Below are 26,068 nucleotides of genomic sequence, written 5' to 3'. Positions count from 1 at the left end.
AACATATTCCAAAATTAATGGAATAATGTCAGTTTCTTGTGTATTAGAAGCCAGGATGGGTTTAGGTTTCTTGGAGTTTTTTAATTTTTTAGCAGTTAAATGCTGAGTTGATTGATAAAGTCAGGAGCTGACATGACAAACCTAAGCACTTTATTTGATGCATTACGTTAGATTATGTTACCCTGAGGCTTTAAAATGCTGATTTCTAGCTCAGGTTTAACTGGACTTTTGCCCCAGAGATATCTGCTTTGATTCATTTTGGGTTTTTTCCTAACTCCAGAGAAAAACTAGAAACAAATTAAGGTGAATGTGGATTTAAAACCCATGGGTTTAAATCAATAGTGCAATCTTTAAGAAGTTCAATAAATATAAAAAAGGACAGCAGTGTGTATCTTAATGTTATTTTTAAGACTTCAAATGTTCAATTGTTGGGCTAACTTCAAGTTGGTAACGCAACTGTATTATTCTCTATTGCATCAGGGTACATTTTTTAATTTTAAGTCAAGCGAAACCATTTCACTGTAAATCCCATGTGGATGCTTATAGGTTGTTTAGCACAAAACAAACTGAAAGGGATATGAGGTTTAAGTGCAGTTGATGTTTCTTTCTTTATACATCTTGAACTCGGACTAATATGAAGTAAATGAAGAGTGTATTTTAAACTACAAGTTTAAAATTCCCCCACTTGCTTGATGCTGGTTATCCTTCTAGTTTCTTTAAAGTATTATTTGTAGTCATATATTTTGAGAAGTTCTTTTCCCCACTAAGAACTTGGTAGGAACATATTGGGGCTGAAGAACTGTGGGTTTCAGCATCAAGTGGATGAAATAAGGTATTATTATGTTACTGAATCTTTTCCTTTCTCTGTAAAATGGAATAGCTTAGCTCTAAACCAGCTTTTACTCCCTTTCCATTTTTCAAAGCATAAGCATTGCTTTCTATGCAAAATATGTTATAAATCATCTTAGCAAGATAGAATCTAAAATTAATTTACCATGTAGATCATTTAAGTGGTGGAGGGGAGTAAAGGGGCGAAAACTTCTAACAGAAAGAGCCAACATATTTTGGCAATAATTAAAACTTTATGAGGATATTTTTCAGAGTGGTTCTCTTCTGTTTAGAAACATACTGAGTTGGTAAAAATAAATGAAATTAATGAGCATCTCATTTCTAATAGACTTGAAAGACAGTAAAGATAACCAGCAAGGAAAAGACTATTTGGTATTATTGGAAAAAGCAAGCCTGGTCATTTTTTATTTTCTGATCTGATCTGTGTACTTACTGATCTTTAAAAGAACTTACTAAATACTTACCACTGGGGGGAAAATTCACCTCATCAGAGGCAGAGATAAAATTATAATGACGAGTTTATAGAGTAATTAGTGCAGTCATGGTATAAATATTTTTGTATATCAATTCCATGCATAAAAGTGAGATAAAGATATTTTACTGCAGGGCTGGTCAGACTTTTGAATAATCAATTTATATATAAAGGTAGTTATTTAGCTGTGCAGTTACAAGGAGAGAAATACTAGTAGATAGCAATGGTGTGAAAATATCAGGTATGGTAATATGTTACTTAGAATAGTCTGTGACAAAGGGAATGAAGAAATGTCCATGTTAACCTTAGAATAATGACAATTTAATCTGGAAGCAAAAGCTGTGCATGCAAGCAAAGCAAAACCAGGGATTAATTTACCACTTCCCATCATCAGGCAGGTGTTCAACCATCTCCAGCAGAGATGGATCCAGCACGTGTAGTGGTTACTTGGGAGGCAAATGTCATCCCTCTGAATGTCACCCTCTTCCTCCTTCTTCCCCCAGCGTTTTTATATTGCTGAGCATGACATCATATGCTATGGGATATCCCTTGGGTCATTTGGGGTCAGCTGTCCTGGCTGTGTCCCCTCACAACTCCTTGTGCATCCCCAACCTCCTCACTGGTGGAGTGGTGCAAGAAGCATAAAAAAACCTTGGCACTGTGCAAACACTGCTCAGTAGTAAGGAAAATATCCCTGTGTTATCAGTACCGGCACAAATCCAAAATGCAGCCCTGTACCAGCTACTATGAAGAAAATGAACTCTATTCCAACCAAAACCACTCTACTGTTCTATATCAGAAGGAACCTTTATATCCTATTTCTAGAAAGGGACTCATATCCTGCATGACAGTGGATGCAAATGCCAAGCTTTGCTTTTTAGTTCCTTGGCATATTGATATTTTAGAAGTTAAATGTAAAAAATAAAATTAGAATATCCTAATTTTCCTTACAGCCAAATTTTAATGCCTGTTTCATTAACATAGCTTCACTTCTTAAAAATTCTCAGTATTTTTCCCTGAAGAAAAACATACTGAATGAGTGAGTGAGCTTGACAATGTTTTCAGCAGAAAATGACAAAGATGTATTTATTTCATTACCTGCATAGCTTTAATGCTTACATTGCCAGCATTATTGCATGGTTTTTTTATAATTTCTCCTCACAAAATTCCAGCTGAGGGGACAGCTGTGCTGATCCTACTACACTGCTATTCCAGCAGCCTGGGGAGTGGTGCTGCTCTTTGGTCATGGGCTGAAGGTCACATAGGAGGAGAGTGGTGTGGCTCCTGGAGCAGAGCTGCAGAGCAGGCATCCTCTGATTTCTTCCTCATAAAGGCTTTAGTATTTAGAAATTATTTCCTTTGAAATAAGAGTGAATAAGATCAGAATGACCTGTTCTGCTCTTTTTGTGTGTATGTGACGGGAAAAATTTGGTAGCACTGTCTACTGGCAGTGTGAGCTGTGCTGCCTTTCTTTCACCTGAATTTAGAAGAGAATTATTAGAAATACATAGCTGAGTTCAGTTGATTTATGATTAGGAATTCAATAGAAGCAAATGTATTCCTCAAATTTCATAGGGACGTCTTGTCAGAGACTAATTCTAATCCACAAAATGTTCTTAAATGGGACATAATGACTTTTCTGATTGTTACTCTCTGCTCCCATTATTTTGAAAATGGAATCAAGAAAGACTCTTGTATTTATGACCAGGATTTTCTGGCAGCAAGCATGTGAGATTTGTGCTACTTATTGGAGTTACCATTATTTCATAATATTCCAATTCTCAAAGTTTGCTTTTTTGTTGGGCTTGGCAGGTGGTGGCAGAGCATGGATGACTTTTCATGAAACTGCCTAGTTTTAAAAAAAGTATTGAGAATAAATGCAAATAACTCAAAGGTAGTAAGTCCTTTTGTGAATGCTGTTCTCTTCTATGCATAATTATTTTTCATGTAGCTTCCATTTATTTGCTTGAATTCAAGCATAGCATCCTAGACCATCCTTAGTTGAAGGGATCCACAAGGATCATGATGTCTAACTCCTAGCCCTGCACAGGAAAGCCCTGTAGTTTATATGTCCTAATGTAAGAGATTTTGGCATTTTACAAAGCTGAACTGCTAGGAAGGACTTAATTGTCTCGGTAGTGTTGACCTGGATGTAAATATTGACACAGTTCTTGGGATCTGTCTTGTCTCTAATAATGTTTCTGTTTCTGCTGTTCTTCTTACAGGAGCTGCAGGAAAGTCAGCAAATTAAAATGTCCTGGTTTTCCTACTTTCTGCCCACAAGTAGCCATGAAATTACATGTTTAGGATTTCTGTGAATTTGCAAATAGCTGGTAGTGGGAAACATGGCACCAGAGAGCTGCTTTGGGTGTTGGGCAGTTATTAAAGCAGACACCAAACAACAGAAATTTGCCCCTACTTCTTCATATCACGTGTTTGGGTAGCTAACCTACTTGGAACTTTTGTATTAAAAATAACTTTTAAAATATTTGGATCAAAAATAAATACCATGCTTGCATCTCTGCTATAAAAACCACTTGTCACCCTTTAAAAATGTTTTCTGTTAACAATATTTATTATATTAGGTCATTCTTATTCTTAAACTAAAGCATACATTTCTTCAAAATAACGCATAACTTGTGTTCACCGGCATACCTCCAACTATATCAGTGATTTTAGGGTTCTTCAAGACTTACCAGGTAACTGAATTATTACTTCTAAATAGAAACTGAGCAAAAAAACCTTTATTCTGACTTTCTTTTAGCATCACAACATCCTTGGGCTTTGGTATGGTTCAGTTCTTAATTCTGAAGAAAATCTTGGAATTTTTGCCTGCATTCCTTGTTTTCCATTGAAAAGTTTCCATTTTCTACAAATAAAGAATGGTGTCAGGTACTGTCTGTAGACAGATGGCATTTCCTGCAATTAATACAAATCCCATAGTCTGAAACATCCAAACCCTCCTATATTACAAGTACTTTGGCTGGTGAAATTTAATAAAGTTGCATTAATAACTTATGGGCAAAGCCACTTGAATCACTGGTACTTTTTTACCGTGTGGGTTCTTTTAACTCACAAACAAGAAACTCATTAAGAAAGGTTCAGGTCAAGATTTCACAGTGGAACAAAGAAGGGAGTTTTTTCCTTGTTCTAATAATGTCATTTCAGCTTCAAGTAATTTTTCTGCTTATTTAGTGTAGTAAGAGTCTTACCCTATTGCTCCTGTGGAAGTCTGCCTGCATTTTATGCAGATGAGAGGTAACAATTATTTTCACCCCAAGACTTTTTGCTCACTGGTAAGCTCTTGATCCATTAGCAGGAGAGCTTTAGCTGCCAGTTTTTATCCTAAATCTATGTATGCCATAATGTCATTACAATACACACAATTGTCTTTTCAGAAAAAAATATTCTACACAAGACTAAACCTTTCTGTATAATGGGGCAACTTTAAAGATTCAGAGTTTCTTTAGGTAGCAACTTTAAATGTCTCCAGAGAGTGGCTTGTTTGAATTCTAAAACTGTTCTTTTTCCGGCTTCTAAATTATGCTCTAATATGCTAAGGAAGAGTTATTCTGGAAAATTTTTCTGTATTTGAACTTTGCCAGGCAATTACATTGTATGTCAAATTGTTCTTGTCTATAAAATGTGATGTGTGCAGATCATATAAAATGCAGGAGCAGAGGAGCAGAGGCATGTTTGTTTCCTGCCATAAAGTGAGAGGACATCATTTGTGCAGGCCAGCTGTTGGTAGTTAAGGGTATTTTAAATGACACCTCCAGAGTGGCTTCAGTTATTCTTTCTAAACCAGGCATAAAAACAGGTACAAAGCAAATAGCTCACTGAATTACTGAGGGGTTTTGAGTGTCTGGCAGAGGCACTCTGTAGATAAGCATTGGCTCGATGTGACCTTGAGATTTTTAGGAAAAGAGTAGTATTGCATGTAAATATTACTACTAGACAAGCGTCTGAGTTCCTGTGTGTATTTCAAATTTTTTCAAAAATATCGATTAGAAAGTTTTACTGAAATTTAGTCTTTTACTGAAGAATGGTCTTAAATGTGCAGGGTTGGATTAGAAATCTTGCATGACTCATTGTAAGCAAAGGGTCCATTTTACTTCTAGCTTAGGCTTGAAACAGAGACTTTAATTTCTCTATTTTTTACTCTTTTTGAATTGGAAAATATTCAATTAAACAAAGTGGAAAACGTATTTGAAAGTTCTGAAGAAAGTCCAGGGCTTTTATTAAGTAGCTGGAAGCAAAAGACTTCAATGTTGAGCTTGTGATATTTGTGGGGAGGAAACTGGGCAAAGACACATCCAGCAAACCTGTTATGCTACTTAGCAGTGAGTTTACACCTCTCTTCAGACCTGACTTAGTGTTTTAATTGCCATCTTTAACAAATGGCCACTTGAAGGGCAGGTAAGTTCATACCAAGTACTTCCATAGCATCTGTAAATCTTACCTCATTCAGTTCTTTTATTGATTTTTTTAGATATTTGCTTTTCTACAAAAGTCCAGTCCCTGACGAATGTTTTCAAGAACAATTAAGAAGGCCTTTTGTTTATAAAGGTGGTAATCTTGGGCAGACATAATGTAAACCAAGGGTCTCCTTTTCATTTGTTTTTTCAGTTATTGAATGTGGCTTTCCTCTGGCTTTAGCTGTGTGAGACTTTGAATATAGTATGAAATCACTTCCCATTTATTCAGAAGCTTTCTCAGCTGATGAATTCCATACATAATGGAAGACTATGTTCATTTCTCATCCATAGTAAATAATTTATCACAGAGGTATATTGTGGAAAAACCTAATCAAAGTGTTTCAGTTTTTCTGGTTGGTTAAATTCAAAATAGCAGAGAAATGATTGCTTAGTTAGTTAGTTAAACATTTTGTTTATTATACGAAATTCAAAGATGGTTTCTAATGCTTTTTGTGGTTTATAGATTAAAGTTGTTGTTAAGGAGAAGATAATTCTTATCCCTTGAAAAGAGTAAAACGTGTATTAGTGTGAAATGTTCACCTACCTGTGGATATACCCCAAAAAAATTTGATAGCAAGTAACTATCAATAATACATTTATATACCTTTGGATACAAAACCTAAACTGAGTTTTAAGTGAACACTCTAGTCTAGAACCATTATGTAGCAATTCTGCATAGGCTATATGCACTGATCAAGAATATGAAACTTTCTCCTTTTTTTTTCTTTTATATGTATAAGGGAACACCTTCAAATTAAATAAAATTGGCCTGTTGTTGTTGTGGGGGGGAATGATTATTAGTTCAGATGCTGCCGTAGGTCCAGATGAATTGAATGCCTTTACTAACACATCATGTTAATTTTCATTTCTTTTTCTGACCTACCTTTTATGAAAGGCAAGGAAGGAAAACCATCTATATCAGAAGAGGAATGATAATTCAGTAGTTTCAGCATGATTATGGATGAGGCATTTAAGTCAAATCCCCATAACTTGTTTTTAAATGTTAAAAGCCTCATTTAGTTCAGTGGTTCCTACAGAAGATTTAGAAAATTCTTATTTTACTACAGTGTCCCCATTTAGTTTCTCCAAGTCTTGAAGGATCCTAAAACACTGGAGTCAACAAATTATTTGAAAGTTGTATTATATAAATCTGGGCAGTGTCTCAGGGTCTTGTAGCTGTGACCTTTAATCTTTATGCCATTTGCACCAAGAGCATAATAGTACCGTTTCAGAAAGCTGCACTGACAACTTACATACTGAAAAATATAGTGATTTATACCAATCATAAACAGGATTTTTTAAAAAGTCTGACTCTATAATTTCTCTATTGGTGTTAAAGTGATTCAGCTGGCCTGGTTCTACAGAAAATGCTGTAGAAAAAAACCTTTTCTTACTAGTCTTTTTCTGCCTTTTCAATATAATTTCATTTCTGGTTACTTGCTCTACTTATTTTTAACAACTACAACATTTTAAAAGAAAACTTAAGGAAAATTGATTTTTTGGGGGGGTTTTATTTGGTTTGTTGTTTGTTTTTTTTTAAATTTGATATTGTTCATTCTCTAAGAATTGCACAATTTCTTTACACAATAGTCAAGCTTATTTATTTAAGGAAAGAAAAAGAAAAGTCAGATGTATATCTTAATTCAATCACATAATAGATTTCAAGGTCTTAAAAAAATAAACTATGTTCAAACCCTGATAGGAAACCTTTATTATACAGTAAGTTGCATCTCTGTTGTGGGGATTATTTAAAAGAATTTTTTTGAAAGATGAAAAAGGAAAATAGGAGGAGAGTGAGTGTCCAACCCACAGTTACCCTCACAGTTAAGAAAAGCCTTTCTCTTTTTCAGTTTGCTCATAAATCGTTGCATTGGAAAAGTCATGCCAACTTGGAAAAGTCTTTCCATTGTGAAACTATAGGAACAGATTTGCAAAGAGAAAAATGTTGTCTCTGCCAGCATTACTTGTCTCCCAAGTTCTGCAATTTCTGGAAAAACGTCCAATAATCATTAGCTGATTTGCAGTAAAAATGTTACTTCTGGTTTGTATTTCATGATAAACTCTTGGTGTAAACAATTACCTGATAACAACAGTAATTCTGTCCAAATCTCAACCCATGATTGTTTCACTCATTTATGCATGGTGAGAGCTATGTTGGAAACTTTTTCTTCCCTTCCCTTCCTGCTCTCCCATCTATTTTGAGCTGAAATTGAATATCTGATTTATTTTTAAGACAATACAAGAACAGTCCTTCCTAGAATATACAATACCCAAATGATCAGGACATTTATGCAATATAGAAAACCTGGCTTCAAGTCTTTAATCCTTCATTTTCACACCAAAAACTGAATATGAATCTCACTTCTCAGGTGAGTGCCTAACCATCAAACTACAAACTGTTGGTTTTTATGAAGGGTTCATTTCCTGTCCAGCTTTGAGCATGTTCTCAGTTATGATTCAGTGGTCTAATCTGTGGAATCTAGGAAGCCTGTTTCCTGTTACAGTGGCTGCATGTGTTAAATGACAAGACATCCTGTCTAACCCATACTGTTAAGGTTGCTTTTTTTCTTCCTTGCGAATAAATTCTTCACCTAATAACAGTCACCAAATAATAAATACAAATTTCCGGTTGTTCCAGTTAAGGTCATTCTAGTTGCAGACACAGAAGCCTGTATTTAGCTTACCTGCAGAGCAGAGGAATTATTTGTCATTGTTTACAGCACATTTCAGGCTAGACTGTGGGACAGCCCAATGGCCTGTACAGTGTCAGGGCTTGCTACTGTGTATTTATTGATAACTGACTCTCTGACCCAGAATAAAGTGTGTGGTATTCTCTGTGTGAAAATAAATACTTGATCAAAATTTATAGACTATTAGAATATTTCTTTATTATGAGCTCAGATTTCTCTCTTAGAGAAATAATAGAGAATAAGAGATGCAGTATGTTCTCTTATTGGCATCTGATCATTAGTACAGTGGCTGCAATGGTGTCAGGAGAAAATAATTTGCGACTGAGATTAGGAGATGGATCATTCTAATTAGTAGCATTTTTGAGACTGATGATTTCTAGTTTTACAAGTGAAAGGAAATGTGTTGGTCTGCATTCACTGCAGAAATTAACTTTCATTTTTCATAGGTGCTAATAATTCCATCTTTCAAACTCGATTACTCTGTTTAAGAGACTAGAATCAGATTATAGGTTTATATAAGTTAATATTTTGGGCACTGTGCTATTAAGACACTTCTTTTAAATGTCACAAATCACCTTTGGCTTAGGATATGCTTGTTTTCCTGGTGTATAGTATTACAGCTTTCTCTTCTGGCAATGTCTGTCATTGAGATCCCAAATGCCATTTTCAAAACTTTCATTTCAGATGAACTCACATATTTTATGTTTGCCAAATTCTGGACTTTGTGCAAAGAAACTATTTCATGCATACTTCTTCATGTGGTCAGAGGCAATGTGATCACCACACTTGAGGAAGGAGAATTATTATTCCCATTTCAAGTGGATGGATATCATGTGAAAGGAGGAAAGAGATGGGGATTCACACACTGTCATCTTTCATTGCCTCTGCAGTTTGCTGGTGCCACTCTCTCTCCTGCATTCTGTACACTACCATCCCTTGAGAACTAAATATTTAGGTTTAGTAGGGATGTGGAGCTCTATATGGAAGTATTTGGGGAAAATGTAAATTGTGATGTTAATGGCTTCTTGTCCATAAGTTTTGTAAGTCCTTCCTTAACTCTTCTAAGTAGGTTCCCCTTTTTCCCTTTCTGCTGACTTAAATATATTTTATTCTTCGTCTTTGCTTATTGTGTAATTTGCCACACCCTCACCCCCATTCCCTTTACTTATTCTAATGTGTTCAGTCTGAAATCTAGGAGATTGAAGTACTGTGTTAATCCTACAAGTGATGCAGTCATCTGTTTGAAATCTCCTTTGACTCCATAAAGTCTGAATACACAAAAAACAGTTTGGAAAAATATCCAGAGGAAAAGTGTGTGACGTCTTTGACTAGAACATACGTGTATTAGTGCTATTTAATATGAACATTGGGGACGAAAGGATTGAGTACAGGTTCCTACTCTACTTACTTTGTAATACTTAAGTGCAAATATGCTTAAGTAGAAAGGAAAAAAAGCTTAGCAGGAATGAGAGATGTGTTTCTGCGTGTGTGTTCTCACACAGACATCATTGTGGCTGACTTCACAAAGTGGAACACACAGCACAGTTTGTCATTGGTGACCTTAAAAAATCATATAGAAGAAAGTATGTTCCCCAAAAAAGATGTAAAGAACACATGATAAAATAATCCTGGTTGGATTTAGCAGATAACATTTAGGCATGTGCTGTTTGCAAGCATTTTAGCAGCTGCAGATTAGCTCTACCTGTGATTCTCTTTTCATACCATTTAATCAGAAGGATTTAAATCATTCCGCTTCTGCAGTACAATTTTGTTGATATTTTTGGTCTAGAGCCTAGACAGATACAGTCATTTTGGTGAAAATCTGAATGCAAAATAGGGAAGTCCATTTTCATATTTACTTTGCAGAGAGGCTGTAATTAACACTATTTATGGAGCCCTTTGCCATGATCTGCACTTAAATGTGTGCCCAAGCCTGCTCATACAGTGCAGTGCTTCAGCACAGGAGGGATTGCTGGTGCTGGAATGGACCTTAGGCTGTCCTTTACAGCCTTTGCTGTGGGGGCCCCATATAGAGATCAGAGCTTTTGCTTCACTACAAGCAGTATCTTATCCTAGGTTCTTTTTCTTTCTTTCTTTCTTTTTTTTTTTTTTTAAGGCCTGTCTAAACCATGTTTGTAAGTGTCACATCTACATGCCTTTTAATTACCTTCAGAGATGGTGACTCTACTCCTTCCCTGGGCAGCCTGTTTCAATGCCTGGCCACCCTTTCAGTGAAGAATTTTTTCCTAATATCCAACCTAAACCTCCCCTGGCATAACTGGAGACCGTTTCCTCTCACTGTGTCACTTGTTACCTGGGAGACCAACCCCCACCTATCTTTACAGCCTCCTTACAGGTGGTTGTAAAGAGCAGTAAGGTCCCTCCTGAACCTCTTTTTGTCCAGGCTGAACACCCCCAGCTCCCTCAGCCGCTCTTCATCAAACTTGTGCTCCAGTCCCTTCACCATCTCTGTTGCCCTTCTCTGGACACACTCCAGCACCTCAGTGTCTTTCTTCTAATGAGGATCCCACAACTGGACACAGAATTCGAGGGGCAGCCTCACCATAGTACTTATTATCTGAGTGTATGTTATTACGTTAAAAGATTATGTCTGTTCTTTGATATATCATCCATCTCTGTACTAAATTTCAAAAGTAACAAATTCCTCTCATGGCATGTTTATCAGAGGGTACAGGTAAGTGAATATGTTGCTCTAAAGTCATCCAAGTCAGTCAATCAGCTGATTACTGTATGCTCCAGTTTCACAGTGATGAAGAAAAAGTATTAAAAAGTATATGTATTAAAAAGTCAGGAGAAGAAGATATATGGTAGCAAATACATTTTAGGAGAAGAAATCCATCCCCATCATTATCTCCAGACTGCATAGCATATTTGTGGCAGTGAGCAATTCAGTCAGGTACCAGGGATGCTGAGTTTTACAAGGGAGGAGTTGTAAATCATGTGACTGTGATACATTCTGTTCAAACCCATTGCTCTTACAATGTCTGGAAAGAGAAAGACACGGAGGTACATCTAACCTAGTGCCTTGTACTGGGGTGATACTTTGCCAGGTACAGGAGTCTCCCTTCAGATTATTTTTGAGGCCACCAACTTTATTGGCCTCTGCTGTTTTTGCAACTGATAAGATGTAACTCTTGAGAACAACATTAAAAGGAAGGTGGAAATATCCACAGCACCTTTTTCCATTTATACAGGATACAAAAATATTTTCTGATATAGACTGATATATATATATTTATATGTGTGTGTATATATATATATATATATATTCTGATATAAAGACTGATGTTTTGTTTTGGCCCCTGACATGGTAGGATTTGGATTGAGACACCCAAATCTACCTTAGCAGTTAGTAGGAGCAAAATTTCTCTCCTTGAATTTTGTCATGAGCAATTAATTAGCTGTACTAAAATTAATTACAGAACTGCAGAATCATGTAGGTTGGAAAAGACCTCCAAGGTCTTTGAGTCCAACTTTTGACCAGTCTCCACCCTGTCAACTAGACTATGACACTAAGTGCCATGTCCAGTTGTTCCTTGAACACCTCCTCCAGGGATGGTGACTCCACCACCTCCCTGGGCAGCCTGTTTTAATTACCTGAACCATCTGACAGATGGAATAAACGGTGCAAACTGTTTCTCTTCAGTTATGTGAAAAATAGAGTGACAAAGAAAGGAAGGCAGGCGAGCTTCAGGCTCAGATGTGCCCAGCTGGCAATCAGAGAGGAAGGGAAGGGGTTGCTCCCACTGGCTTGAGGGTACTGATAGCATTGCTCTACCTGCTCCTGACCAGTGGGTGTTCACACACACTGATGAGCATTCAGTACAGCTCCTGCAGGAGATGCTACTCTGTGACTCTTTATCCTCACATGCTTTTATGACTTGCAGACCAACAGTTTAGGATAGAGAGTTTTAAGTCTGTAGTAGGGTGTTTACGACCAAGGCAGGTGTAAGTGTGTCAAAAAGTTAATAGAGGATGCTAATGCAAAGGTAAGAATATCCCCACTTGTGTAGGTTGTTCTTAAGCTTTGGAATAAGACTGTGGTGAAGAGTTTCTGTTTGATGCGAGGCAACTTCTCGTGTTCCAAAATCAGAGGCAAAAGATGCATGCAGCAGTGTCTGAGTATATGTTGACTTCTTCAGTTTTTCTGACTAGTGGACAATTTTGATTAGTAGAACATTTTTTTCTTGACTGATAAATTATGACCACTGTCATATGATCCTAATGAAAAAAACCTTAACAGTTTTTTTAAGGCAGTTATTTTATAGATAGATGAGTGCTGATAAGAAGCTGATCTGCAAAGTAGCACCCAGGATCTATCAGGGAGAAAGGCCAAAAGGGAGGTTTTGAAATATGTGGGGGGTTTAAATCTTTTTCTTACTGTAGTTTTTTTACTGCATTTTTGTGTCTTATGGGAGCATAATTTGCATATTTGCTCACAAATGTTCTTACTAATCCCTGAATCAATGCTGGCGAGATGCATTTCTCATTGAAGCATTAATTTATTAGACCAAAAGCATTTTAAAAGGCAACTTTTAGAGGAAGCCTTAGTAAGAACATTGTGAAGAAGCAGATAACTTCTTGTCCTGACATTATCACATCATTCAAATTGCAGTTGTCAACCCTAATGAAAGGTGGTGATGCTGATTTGAGCATATTGCTTATGAGATGTACAAGAGCTTTGGGAGATAAGAAATCCCTGTTGCTATCATTTATAATTAAAGTGTCCATCACTTTTCTCTGAAAAACTGCTTGACAAATAAATAATTAAAGGTCTGATTCTGATATGCTTAGTTGAAATGAGACTTCTGAGAACAGTCCAAATGCAGTAAATGCAATCTCTTCAAAGTAAGGTTTCAAGATAAATAATAGCGTTACAATCTCAGTCAAAGGCAATTCTTATTTGTTGAGCCAGGAGGGTATTCTGTGTGCTTTAAAATCTAATCTCACAGGCATCTGAAGCTTCCTGCTTACAAACAGTGCCTGATGTTGTTTATCATGTTATCTTTTAAGCACAGTAGAAACCGATATTTAAATTATTGGGTACTAACTGTTCCCTGCTTTTTCAAACAGCTGAAGATAAGTTGTTTATCTGATGGTTTGTACAGTATGAAGCTTTATAAAGCCTTATGTTAACTAATGAGTTTATTTTATTGCAAATATGTCTATTTCATGGAGCATTTTTCTTTGATTGTTTCACCGAATTGATATTTAAAAGAATAGTTATGCAAAAACGATGTTTCTTGTCATAGTTTCTAAACTAAAAGCTTTGAGGGAATTTTTTTTTTCAAATACAAATGATTTCACCTGCTTCCATTGTGTTCCAGTAATAAGCTTACTCCCAGAATAGTTGAAATAACTTGCATACTGTAGATATGCAAGCATCTCACAGTGTTGGCAGGGAGAATTTTAGTTGATTTGGTACCTTAAAATTAACCTTTTACTACCGCATGCGTATGTTTGTCATTTATCCCCTTTTTCTCAGGTGCAAAGAGGGCTACCAGGGAGTCCGCTGTGACCAATTTTTGCCGAAAACCGACTCAATCTTGTCAGATCCAAGTACGTCAAATGTTTCTCTTATATTTTTAATCCACGCTAGAGGCTATTCTTGCCATGTGAGATGACCCTTTGCCTGTTGTCAGAAAGTCCATACTATGGACCATTGCAGCTGTTGGTGTTGCTCTTGGGGATAGGACAAAACCACACCATTCAGCCTCTGTTCCTATAAAATATATGCTGCTCCAGCAGGGCAGCCCATCAGGGGACTTGATTCCTTATGCTTTGGGATAATACTGTCCCTGCTTATAGCAAAAACATTCATGTTTCTCTGCTTTTGACTCAAGAATAAATAAAATGACATAATATAAAAAAGAAAACAAATATAGACTGCAAAGTGGTTCCCTCAAAAGAAAATAAATTCATATTGTCTGGCGCTGCAGAGATTATAATCTCCATGGAAATACTTTATATCAGTGTGCACAATACTCAATTATGTTTCACTTTGACAAGTAAATTTGCTGTGAGTTTGCAGAGTAAAGGTCTACTTTCAGGTAATAATGTGGAGACCAAGTAAATTTCTATTATACTGATCAATATGTCAGAGTAAAAACTGCATGTCTCTGACTCCACTGTTGCCCTTTCTAAATAGTGTAGACTAATAAAACTATGTCAAAAATATTATTCAAGATGACTCTTTTGGAAGTGAATCCATTTACTAAGTGACATACAACAAAGGGTCATATCCAATCTCTCGGTTTTGTTCTTATATCTGGAAACCGTAATGTATTAAGTCTTCTGGTTTTGAGTGCTCTTTAAAATTTGATTTGAGTTGTTTTGTTTGTGTTTTTTGAAGAATAATGCTTGTTTTTCTAGTCTTTTTTTGTGCTTTCTGTTTATTTCCCTGTGCTTTTCCATGTGAAAACCTGTTGCCAAAGGCACCTGTTGTTTTGTAGTTCTCTATGTTGTACAGCTCCCATTGTAGCTTGCTTCGTGTTTGGTTTAGCTTTTCCTTTTGCTTGACCTTTAATGATAAAGAGCAGAACTTAAAGTGAATAGGCAGATTTTACCTCTGCCAGGTTTTATGTGCACCTGTCAATATGTGTCAAAGAAAAAGTTAATTTGTATATGTGTATATGTCAAGGAAAAAGGTAGTTTGTATCCTAAAAGTGGGGGCAGGGGCAATCAATTAACAATAGGACGGGGTGGTACCTGTCTGACATGGTTTTCACGGGGAGCTCTAGCTTTAGTCTCTCAAAGTAGAGGTGAAATCCATATAGATACTATACAAAGACCAGAAAAGGCTCCCAGATTAAGCTGCATCTAACAAGACCAAAAGCCCCACATTGTTTATCTACTGCAGACAGTGTTGTTGTTTCTTTGCAGCATTGTGTTGGTTGCACAGACTGCTTCTCTTTACTTAGGAAATGGTTGCTTACACTGGTGGGGTTCTGACTGCAGTGTTTCCATAGCGTTTTTCAACCACCTGATCCTGCTAAGCTTTAGTTCTGCTGAAACATCCTTTTTGCACTTTCTGACAACAAAAGCTTTTTTTTTTTTTTTTTTCATTTTATTGAGTTTTTCTTTCAAAATTATGTAAGAACAGGAGACTTTGCTTTGATGTTGCAGTAGATCCACTGGCCACACCCATGGCCCAAAAGGAGCCCCTCTTTCAATATAAATGAAGAAGGTTAATGTGAGTTAGGTACTTTTCCAGTCAGTTTTGAAATTTAACTTATATTTAAAAAGAGGAAGAGCTTCTGTTCAGGTGCATTTCTGTATGTTGGCATAATGTGATATATCTCTGTGTATGTGTGTGCATATGCACGTGTTCTAAGCATGCTGAGCCTGAAAGGGAGGTAATTGACCTTTCTGCTGCAATTGGACAGTGATAACATTTTGTTCAAGAGTTACATCAATAATGTGTTTATCTTCCTTCTGGAGAGGAAAAAAAAATTAATACCACACTGATGATTAGCACTCAGTGGCAGAGGTGTTTGCTATTTGCATAACCTGAGGAGTGTAAAAAGTATTTGACACAGTAGCCAAGCACAGTATGATCATCTCCAAAGGCTCTGGGGTTGCTTTGCAAAAACTTAGTTTTGTGGTTGAACATGTATTTGGATTAGGAAGAGAACTGCTGAAGGGTGAATTCAGAGATGGCTTCAGAGAGAAGCAATTTTTTAAATGCAAGGCTTAATTTCTTAAAAGTTGAGCACTGAGATGGGGGCTCTTGTGTCTGGACTGCACGTAGCCAGACTGACACCGCTGATTGGTGTCAGTCAAGCTTTATGAACAAGTTTTATGGGATTGCTTAGGGTTTTCCTGGTGGTTAATGTGTTGCTAATGATGCATCTTCTAACACTTAGCTTATTTGAAGTTTGCATGCATGAAATAATGAAGCAATGTTTCTATCTTACCTTGCCTGTGATGGCACAGGTTGCGTTTTCACAACATACCCTTGTCATTAAATGGGAAGTGAATCTGGACCACAGTCACTTGGAAAATAGTAACAATATTGTTATAAAATAGTTAAATATTTACATGCGCCAGAGTGTTTTGATTTTTCATTATTTTTGTTATATTTTTTTAACTAGCCTGCTAAAACAAACCAAGGTTTTTCAACATAGCTATTATCTGCATATTATTTGCGTGGCGACATCAGTGTTTTAAACACCAGCTTCTTACCTAATTTTCGATGTATATTAGGTAGATCTTGACTTTACATCACAGATATGAATACAAATTATGTAATACTTTATATGGATTAATATATGCTAGATCATGTACAGTTAGTTTAATTAAATGAACTGGTTAAGATGTTTAGGATTCTATTTTCAGGAAACCTCTTGAAACTACCTGGTGGTGTTTCAGAGTTCCTGAATTGCCATCTATGGCTTCTTACAGTCAGATCTGCCACCTACTAGGTTCCCTGAGCTCAGAGTTAGGATTGAAGTCCTAAGAAAAACAAATGTACAGCACACATAAAACAACATCAAAACACTCCAAGCACAGGCCCTTCAACTGGACTTTTAAACATCACTTCCTTTGATATCTCCACTCTTAGCAAGGTTTTCTGGCTATAAGAGAAAGATGTTAACAAAAAAAATCCAAACATAAGTAATTTGAGAAGTTTGTTAATCTTGGAATATGGGAGAAGCCTGCCTAAACCATGGGAGCCACAAACACATGGGAATCTAATGAAATTAATGAGGGAAAAAATGCTGCATGGCAATGCAACCCATACTCACAGTCACTATCAAGAGGAGGGAATCTGTCGGCTGTGAACACTCTCTGTCATCTTTTCTGTCATCTATGGATGATGTAATATATCATGATATAATAATGGGACAAAAAGAACAGAAAAAGCAGTCGCATGCTGGAAGGAAAGGACAGGAATATATTTGGAATGTTGCTTCAGCTTTCTTCATTTGTGCTAACTTCTCTATAAATACAGTTAATGGCAGTGGTAGAACACTTACATTTTCAAGATTATAAGTACAACTTTAGCATAATTTTAGGTAAAAGTAGTTTTACAGGCATGTGTATCTGTAGGGTTGGGAGCTTATATACAACATTAATTGTACAAATGTGGTCATGTACTATCCTTTATAGTGTTCTGGATTAGACCTGCCTGGCCCAACGAGTCTTGAAAGGTAAGTTGTATGTAGGCTGCAGATATTTCTTTCAATTGCTTTTTGTACTGAGGCAAAGTGTAACCTTTTAAGCTTTGACTGTTTTGTGCTAATATTCCAAAGTGGTTAACAGGGCATTAAAAATGGGTTTGTCACGTTACCTCATTTTACCAAACAGCTGAACTCCGCCTTCAAGTGCTTTGTCCTAACGCAGCAGTGACAGATACTTTCCTTTGCAAAATGTGTATTTCAGCTTAATAATATCCAGTATTGATTTTATATTTGCCATATCAACCTTCAAGTTGTTCCATTTGACTCAGAAGCGTAAGTAAAGAAGGATGCCCTATCAAATACTGGGTATATATTGTTCTTATTCACTCCTTTCTTAAGTGCATTATTTTCTGGAAGAAGGAAAATAGGACTGAAACCTTATAGGTCACTAGGCCATGCTCTACTGCTGCAGTCAACCCCATCATGTAATTCCTTCCATAAGCTGATCATACTTCATTTGTAAGCCACTTGTAATCGAGGTGAACTAGCCACTCGAAAGAGGGTTTGTTTATTGTCCCTGCTCTGAGGATTTCAAGACTTTTTTGCTTCCACACAAATCTTATGCCCAAATTTATCAGTTATGTTCTTTGTTAAAATGCTTTGTTTCTACATTGATTTTTTTTTCCTCTCAGTTTGCACAATGTTGTGCTCTGGGTCTGTTAAACTGGCTTTTTCAAATGTCAGAAGTCTTGTTCCTATGGAGTTATGTATAGCCTGTGGTCTTATAATCCTTTAACCTGTGACAGCACAGCACACATCATGTTTCTCTTTGAATCTCATCAAAGAGAAACCTGCAAGTGTCATGTCTGGAATCTGTGGTTACTCATTCCTGGATTACCTTTTCCTGTAGCAAAGGATCAAAGCCCCTTTCCTGGAAGATTGGAACTGTAAATAAGTAAAAAAACTCCAGATAGTTTGCAAAGGAAAAAAAAAAATTCCAAAAAGATATTTGAAGCCCTAAGACTCCCACTCACTTCCTCAAAAAAAGCTCCCCCTCAAAAAAACCTAAAAAAAAAAAATCTTAGGCATTTTGCCTTTTTTTTTTTATTTTTATTTTATTTTTTATTCCCCCCATCCAGTTTTATATAGGTAAGATCATCGGATAGTTTAAGTTGAAAGGTAAGTGTAGAGTTCTCAGGACAACTTGGGTGGTTCAGCTTCCTGCTTTAAGCAGAGCTGGATTTGGAGTCTGTGCTAACTGCACTGGACACTGCAAAGGGACTCTTACTAAATGGAGGATAAAGAGCATCACAATTGTGAAATACCTGTGGAATTTGTTTTCAAATAATTGGAATACATAAAATGAAACTCCTGTGTCCCTCACTGAATTACTGATTTTTTACGTCCTGAATAATTTTCTTGTCAGCTTTACTTAACTTTTCTGAATTTGTCAACATTCCTCTTGAATTTGTTTTTTCCTCCTTTTTTGATTTCTAAAAGGCATTGGAAAGAATAGAATTTTGCTACTGTAAAGACTTTGAAGGTGCCATGTAGATAGGGGCAGTTAGGAAGAGATACCCAAAGGTGAATATCTGAGTTTTGTGGGTGACAAGTCCTTCTAAAACATAGACTTAACATGGGACTTATTTAATCCCAGAGAGAACTTTTGAAATCTAAATCTGAATTTTGTGACTTAACTTTTTCTTAAAAAGGAAAGGTTTTTAAGCCCTTCTGCATTAATTATTTCTTCTGTTCAAGACTTTTATTCAGAAAAAGCATATAGAGGGACCAGACTTCTTTTCTAGTGACTGTCATTTTATGCTGTCTTATGAGAGTAATGGCAGAGTGCCACATCACCTGTGTGTTCACAGAGTAAAAATTATTAATATTGCTCTAGGAAATTAAACTTTTATAAAAGTGAAATAATCAAAAGGTGTGATTTATTGCCTTGTAAAATTAGATTTTAATAGCTAAAGATGTGGTGACCACAGTCAAGGGAATTCCCTGAAAAATGACAAGTCAGTATAAGATCTGTTAGGCTCCATCAAGTGGATATGACAATTCTCTTAACTACAGTCTCTTTATAAGGATGTATAATCAGAGTTCCTCCAGTTCACATCCATCACAAATCAATCTAGATTAGTCCTGATGCATTAAAGATTGGAAAGAAGGGATTGATTTAATAAAAATAGTAATAAAGGAGAAAAGCAACACAGTCATTCCAGAAGTTTTAATGAGTTTAACTATAGGTGAGAAAAGATGCATCAAATGAAAGACAGGCTTGGGAATGTGAAAACTCAGCAAGGTAAGATAAGAAAGAAAATATATCCCTGGAGCTATGAGGGACATATTTTCCCTCCACTTTGATCAAGTGTGTGGAGACCTCAGGATACCATCTGTCAGTGATGACGTGTTTTCAAATTTGAGTTGAGTTGAAGCTGTAAAATTTTACTTTGTGTGAATAGTATGAAACTTCTGGATTTGTTTTGTTGTTGGGTTTTTTTACTTTTTGGTTTTGTTTTTTTTTTCTTTCTTTAAAATAGGAACTTAAGCTTTATTACGCACAACTGGAATGAAATGCTGAAAATCAGAAGTGCAGTGTTAACCAAGAATTAGTAAAAGTGTTTGCCAGTGATAACTGGAAGTGGGAATGTGTTCATTGTCAGAACATATTGAAAAATTAAAGCCCAAGAGAGATTAATCGAAATCACAAATTTCTCACTAATGCAGTGGGCAAAGAAAATCACTATCAGTTTTGATAATATGGTTTCTTATAATCCTAAAAGCAAAATTTAAATTCATAGGAAACAACTAGTCGTATTTGTTCCTACAGACAAGCTAACGGTGACTTGTGCAGAATGTGCAGTATAAATGTTATTCAGTGATTTTCTTTTTCTGACTTATTTTTTTCTCTGAATAGATTTCAAAAATCATAAGATTGATGGTAATACTCATGTTTCCAATGGGGAGGTGACTATTTTAAATTAATTCCAGAATTCTAAGTTTGTGTTGCTCTTTTCAAGTCAAAATGGCAACAAAAAGGCACCCAGTAGTCTGAGAGCTGTTTCCAGGTAACATTAAGTTGAATTGCTTTCATGACTTTTTTATGCAATAACAGAGGTGTTTTTTTTCCCCTACTTTCATTGAATTATCGGTCCTGTTAGTTGTCCTGTTTGCACAACTGCTCCCCACACCTCCTACCATTCCTTCTGGAAAAATCAGTTGGGGGGGTTACAATTTATTTCTATCTAATATTTCAACTTTAAATGAAATGTCAGCCTTTACTAAATTTATATATATATATTGAAGTAAAAAGTCATACAGGTTTATTTGGAAAAACAGAAAAAATGAGTCTGAATTCGACCAAAATCTTTTTATTAGTTTTAAAGGAACATCAGTTCCTTATTCTTCTCTGTTCATCTCTTCTTCCTCTGAAAGACAAGAATGTATTGGCATCTGGTTAGTGAACAATGTTTTATTTTCAAAACTTTTCATTTGAAGTATTCAGTTATGTCTGGTTTTCCCATGGGTTTTAGGCCATAGGTGGTCTTCTAGAATTCAGCTTATCAAGACTGCATCTCTGTTGAATTTTTTTGAAAGCTAGAATCAGGTAGATGCAGTATCTTTGACAGCAGAGGGAAAAAAACGTCCTTGCTAACCTCAAAACCCCTTATTTCCTCCTTCTTCAAAAATTGCCTGTATGTGGAAGGATAATAATGAAATTGAAAATTCCTTTTATTTGGTCTCAGTATAAATCCCAAGGAGGAAAGAAAATGGAGATATCTAGCAATACCAATCCCAGTCAACAAGAAGTTTTCATCAGCACATCTTTTTGTAAGCCATAGTTGCTAAAAATCAAGCAGGAAGTTAAAAGTCACCTTATGCACAGGGATTCAAAGGGTGCCTCTCCAAACTACCATTCATCTGTGAAATTTGGGACTTGCGTCTAGTTAAAGAATTTCTAGGGCTTTTGTGTAGTGATTTTTGCACGTGTATTTTGAGGAAGTTTACCATATGATGGTAGAAATACTCAGCTAGGGCTTGTTACACAACAGCTACAGCAGATGGCTGTGGATAGAGGTTACAGTCTTACGTAAGTCTTACTCTCCCGCTGGCTCTGCCACAGCTTTGGGGACACCTCGGAGCCCGAGTGAGAGGCGGTGCAGTGCTTCCAATAAACAAGCACCTTCTGAAGTGATGAGCCTCTGAAACATCAACTTCTCCTTTCCCTTCCTCTTACGAACACGTTATGATTTCCTAAATCTGCTGTTGGCCATTCCGTGTCTGGAAGACTGCAAGTATAAATATAGCTTGAAGTATATGTTCTTTGACACTCTGGAAGCATCTAACTTAGCCCAATGCCCTAAGTAACTAACTTTTCTGACTCATGTGCTCTTCATACTGACGATATGTTACTGTTGGTGTCAATCTCCCACTGTCTTTTGGAAGGACTTCTCTGATTTTGCCTGGATGGACAAGGTGCAATCAATCATTTGACTTGTCAGATCACATTTGCAGACCTTGTAAGAGGAAAATTCAGCAGTGCAACAGCCATAGTTCTTCATGCTCAGGCAGAAAAGTATGAGCAAAGATGGCTCATCGTGTGATGATATGTAGGAAAATGGCACAAAACCTGACAGTTATTTAGCTGAAAAGCATTCATTTGGTCAAGTTCTTGTCTTTGTAAATTAGCTACTCATTTGTCCAAAGAACATTTCACTTTAGCAATACTATTTCACTTTATATCACGCTTTTGATGTTAAATGCTTTATGATTGGTTGAGATGGTATGATATAGGTTTCATAAAGATGTCATAACCTGTTGCAGGAGCTAGTAAGAACACATGGAGAAAAGAGATGGATTTCTCATATTGGCAGCTAATCTTATACCCTTGAATGTATATGTCTGTGTTAAATCTAAATCTGAACTGGATGTTTTGCCATCTCCTATGAGTGGTTCTGCATTAAAATGATTGCAGTAAAAAATGCAGTAGTACATAGGCAGGTACTACTCCAGTACATGTGTCCTGTCCGTAGTATGGTTATATGACTGAAAGTAATAAACAGCAGGAAGACAAATTCTGCACTGCTTCTTACAGGCACAAAGCTCAGTCCAACGCACACTGTCTTTAGAGTAAAAAAACATTTAGGGGCTCATACATGAGAGCTGGAGTTTCCTCCAGGAGGATTTCTGCTGAGTGTGCTGATCATTTTCCAAAAACTAATTCTTCGTAAGAGCTTCTGTGCTCTTAGCTGATCTTCACTCTTTGCATTAAGTCCATGCTCTGCTACAAGGATGCTTATTAAGGCAGTTATTGTTGTTAGACTTTTCAGTTCACAAGGAGCTTTCACCAGTGTTAATTCAGCTGATTTGAACAATTTCTGCTTTTTAAGGAAAACCTGTAATAAGTGTATTGTTCAGATTAATGTAGTGAGTGCTCTGTGTTGTTGTGAAAACCAGATGCTTTGGGGGTAATGTATGTATATCCATACCTTCCTAGGAGAGTGGCAGTCTTACTGAAAACATTAAGGGTCAGCATTACTATGAGTTAGATTACTGCATCAAAGTAATTATTTTTTCTAGGAATAAAAATAGTACTGAGACTCCTGAAAGTATTTCCAGGCTCAATTCTTAGGCCTAACATAGCACTTACATTAGACAGCAGGGAATAGCCATCTCTGGTTAAAAGTTTACTGTGCAAACCCAGCAATTTATGAAATTATAATTCCCTGGATCAGAAAGATCCAATGGTAAAATCTTGGTCTCAGTGGGACTGGTATATGTTTTGTTAGTGAATCATTCAAGGTTACGTTGTCCTCTTTTGACTTTCATGCCATGTATGACTACTGTTTTGCTAGAGATTTTTGTTGACCGTTGAGGAGTTGAAATTGCCAACCATGAGCATATATATTCACTTTCTTCAGTGATAAATTTGATCATGGAAAGAGTTTCTTAAAGACAGAACAGATCGGTGTTGTCCAAGGAGCAAACCAAAGAACAGGCAGTTCTTGATGAGGCTGTTTATAATGGGAGAACTAGATTCACTTCCAACCCTGTCAGAGAGCACCCTGTTCCCAGGGCTCCTGGCTCTTTGCTCTCACTGCAGGTACCAGTTTGGTGTAGAGACAATGTGTCCAATTGTTTGCTGCTGTCAACAGTTGCAGGTTAATAAGAGGCCTGGCAAACAGAAAGTTTCTCTTGTGACTTCAGTACACAGCCTGAGTAACAGGTTTGACAATCAAACTTTGAATGGTCCTATGAGGAAAACAGAACTGAAACACAGAGTGAGTAAATGTAATAGCAACCTCTGCTTGTCTTTGCCCATTTCCTTTTTACAAGTAGTTCTGCTCTTTGATCTTGTTTCTGTCTTCCCCAACCATTTTAACATCTCAGCTGAGTTACCATCAAGAGGAAGAGATTTGAGGGTACTACATATTCTGCTAAGATACCCAGTTCTTATTTTTTTTCCACTTCAGCATCTGAATTGTATTTCTGTTAGTTAGTCTTCACTCTCTGCTAATCTCTGCTACCACTCATTATTTGCCACGTGCTTTTGCTGTGATTTCTTCCCACGTTGTCACTGCATGTGGCCTTTACTCCCTCTCCAAAACCAAGGTGTGAATCTTCTCTTTCCCATCTTCCATACGATTGCCTCAATCACAAATTGCTTTTCACAGGCTATCTGGTCTGTCTCATTTGGGCTTCCCTTTCTTCCTTATATATAATTTTTACTTTTGTCCCGTAATGGAATAAAAATTATAATGTGCAGTTTAATTAGTATCCAAAATGTTCTTTAAATGCTTACAGTGAACAGATGTCCACATTCCATTTTATTTCCAGAGGAGTTGGCTCCAATTATCTCTGAAGATACAGAAAGAGGTTAATACCTGATGCTTATCAGGAGAAAATATCCTCTGTGTGGGCCGTTTGTGAAAGGCAGCATCTAAATTTAACCTGGATTCTTGTTTTGTTTTAATAAAACTGATTTTTTTCTTGAAAATGGTTGCATTTTCAATACAGAAGCTTTTTATGTGTCTCAGTGCTTTCACTGGGAAAACTTCAGGTTCAAAAGAAAACCATTCTGATCTGATACAGGAAAAGAGGCCCAAAATTAGCAGAGAACAGAATATTTGTCCATAACAGGTGAAGCATAGGTTCAAGTCCTTGTTCTACTTGACCTGATTTTCCTCTCTTGCAGATGAATGCCTAGGTCACAGCAGAGAAAACAGAGTGGGTCGGAGTCTTCTTGAGTTTGTGGCTGTAGGGGTTTTTTAAAAAGAGAAAGACTAAGCTGTTTTTGCTGCTTTCCAGATAGCTCTAGTAGCTGGTGGACTTGAAATCTCTAGTATAGTAAAAAGTGTATTTTTACAGTATTTCCCCACCCTAGAGAGAGCACAAGACAGAATTTTGCCTTGATGCTCATCTATATTATAGAAGGTGCTAGAGTTTAAAAAATGTAAGATGCTAACTTAGGTCTTGATCCTGGAAAAAACATACTGATGCATATTTTTCTCAAGATAAAATTTTCATGTAAAAGATATTAAGCAGTTTTGAAGCATCTAACTGAATTATTTGCATTAGTTTGTGGTTTACATCACACATTTGGCATTTTCTTGATGACATGACCTACCACATTTTAACTCTGGGATTCATGAGTCCTTCTGAAAAGACTTTTTCTGGAAGCTGAGCCGCTCCAACGTAGGAGCATGGCTTCTGCTGGTGAAGGAGCTGCCCCAAATGGCTCCATCTGAATCTGGCAGACAATTCAGTACACTGAATTCATAGTGGGAATAGTGTCATTTTGAAGGAGCTTGTTGGTCTGTGGAGACTACAGTTCTAATTATAAATATGTGTGTGTGTATATATATATCTTAATATATATAAAACTAAATGGTATTTTTTTTCTGTAAAGACTTTAAATATTCCAGTCTGATCTAGCTGTCTTTTAAAGTTTCAATCTCACATTAATAGCATATTAATTTAATGTTTTTATCAGTCTCCAAGTTTTAAGCAACCCACGTGGTTAGGTTTTCTTTAGCATTCAGTAAATATTCAAAGACTTAAATGCTTCAAAAGCCTTAAAATACTGTCTGTACACTTTTGGAGAAAATATGACTTGTTCCAGAAGAACCTTGGTTAAGCCATATGTGTAGATTTCTGAACAACTCCAAGTAAAAATGCTATTTACCAATGTAGTCCTGCTATTCTCAGTAAATTAATACTAATTTTATAGACATTGGAAACACCATGTCTAAAGAAATTCAGATAAACTGATTCAATCTTCTGTGTAAATGGTGAAGGTCTTAATCCACTGAAAAATGGGAATATTTGGCTAATTATGTATTTCAGATAAAGCCAATCAATATAAGTTCATCATTTATTTTGGAAGGCAGAACAGACTATTTGAATATCCTAGAATATTGCAGATCAAAGATC

General features: G+C 36.5%; 1 protein-coding gene across 3 annotated transcripts in view; it reads left to right on the top strand.

Annotated features, from left to right (window-relative positions):
- NRG3 (neuregulin 3) overlaps window positions 1-26,068 on the top strand; it is a 368,049-nt gene that overhangs the window by 248,618 nt on the left and 93,363 nt on the right. For all 3 annotated transcript variants that reach the window (XR_003540610.2, XM_027720665.2, XM_027720664.2), the window contains exon 3: window positions 13,996-14,069. Coding sequence is in view for 2 of the 3 variants with exons in the window: in XM_027720665.2 (XP_027576466.1) it covers window positions 13,996-14,069 (74 nt within the window). In the remaining variant the exon portion in view is untranslated. The remainder of the gene's footprint in view (window positions 1-13,995; window positions 14,070-26,068) is intronic.

The sequence above is a fragment of the Pipra filicauda genome, unplaced genomic scaffold, assembly GCF_003945595.2.
Source record: "Pipra filicauda isolate LSUMZ 115617 unplaced genomic scaffold, ASM394559v2 scaffold173_size1550139_pilon, whole genome shotgun sequence".
In the NCBI taxonomy this organism is placed as follows: Eukaryota; Metazoa; Chordata; class Aves; order Passeriformes; family Pipridae; genus Pipra; species Pipra filicauda.
The sequence above is the reverse complement of the archived record's forward strand: the minus strand, read 5'-3'. Positions and strand labels throughout refer to the sequence as shown.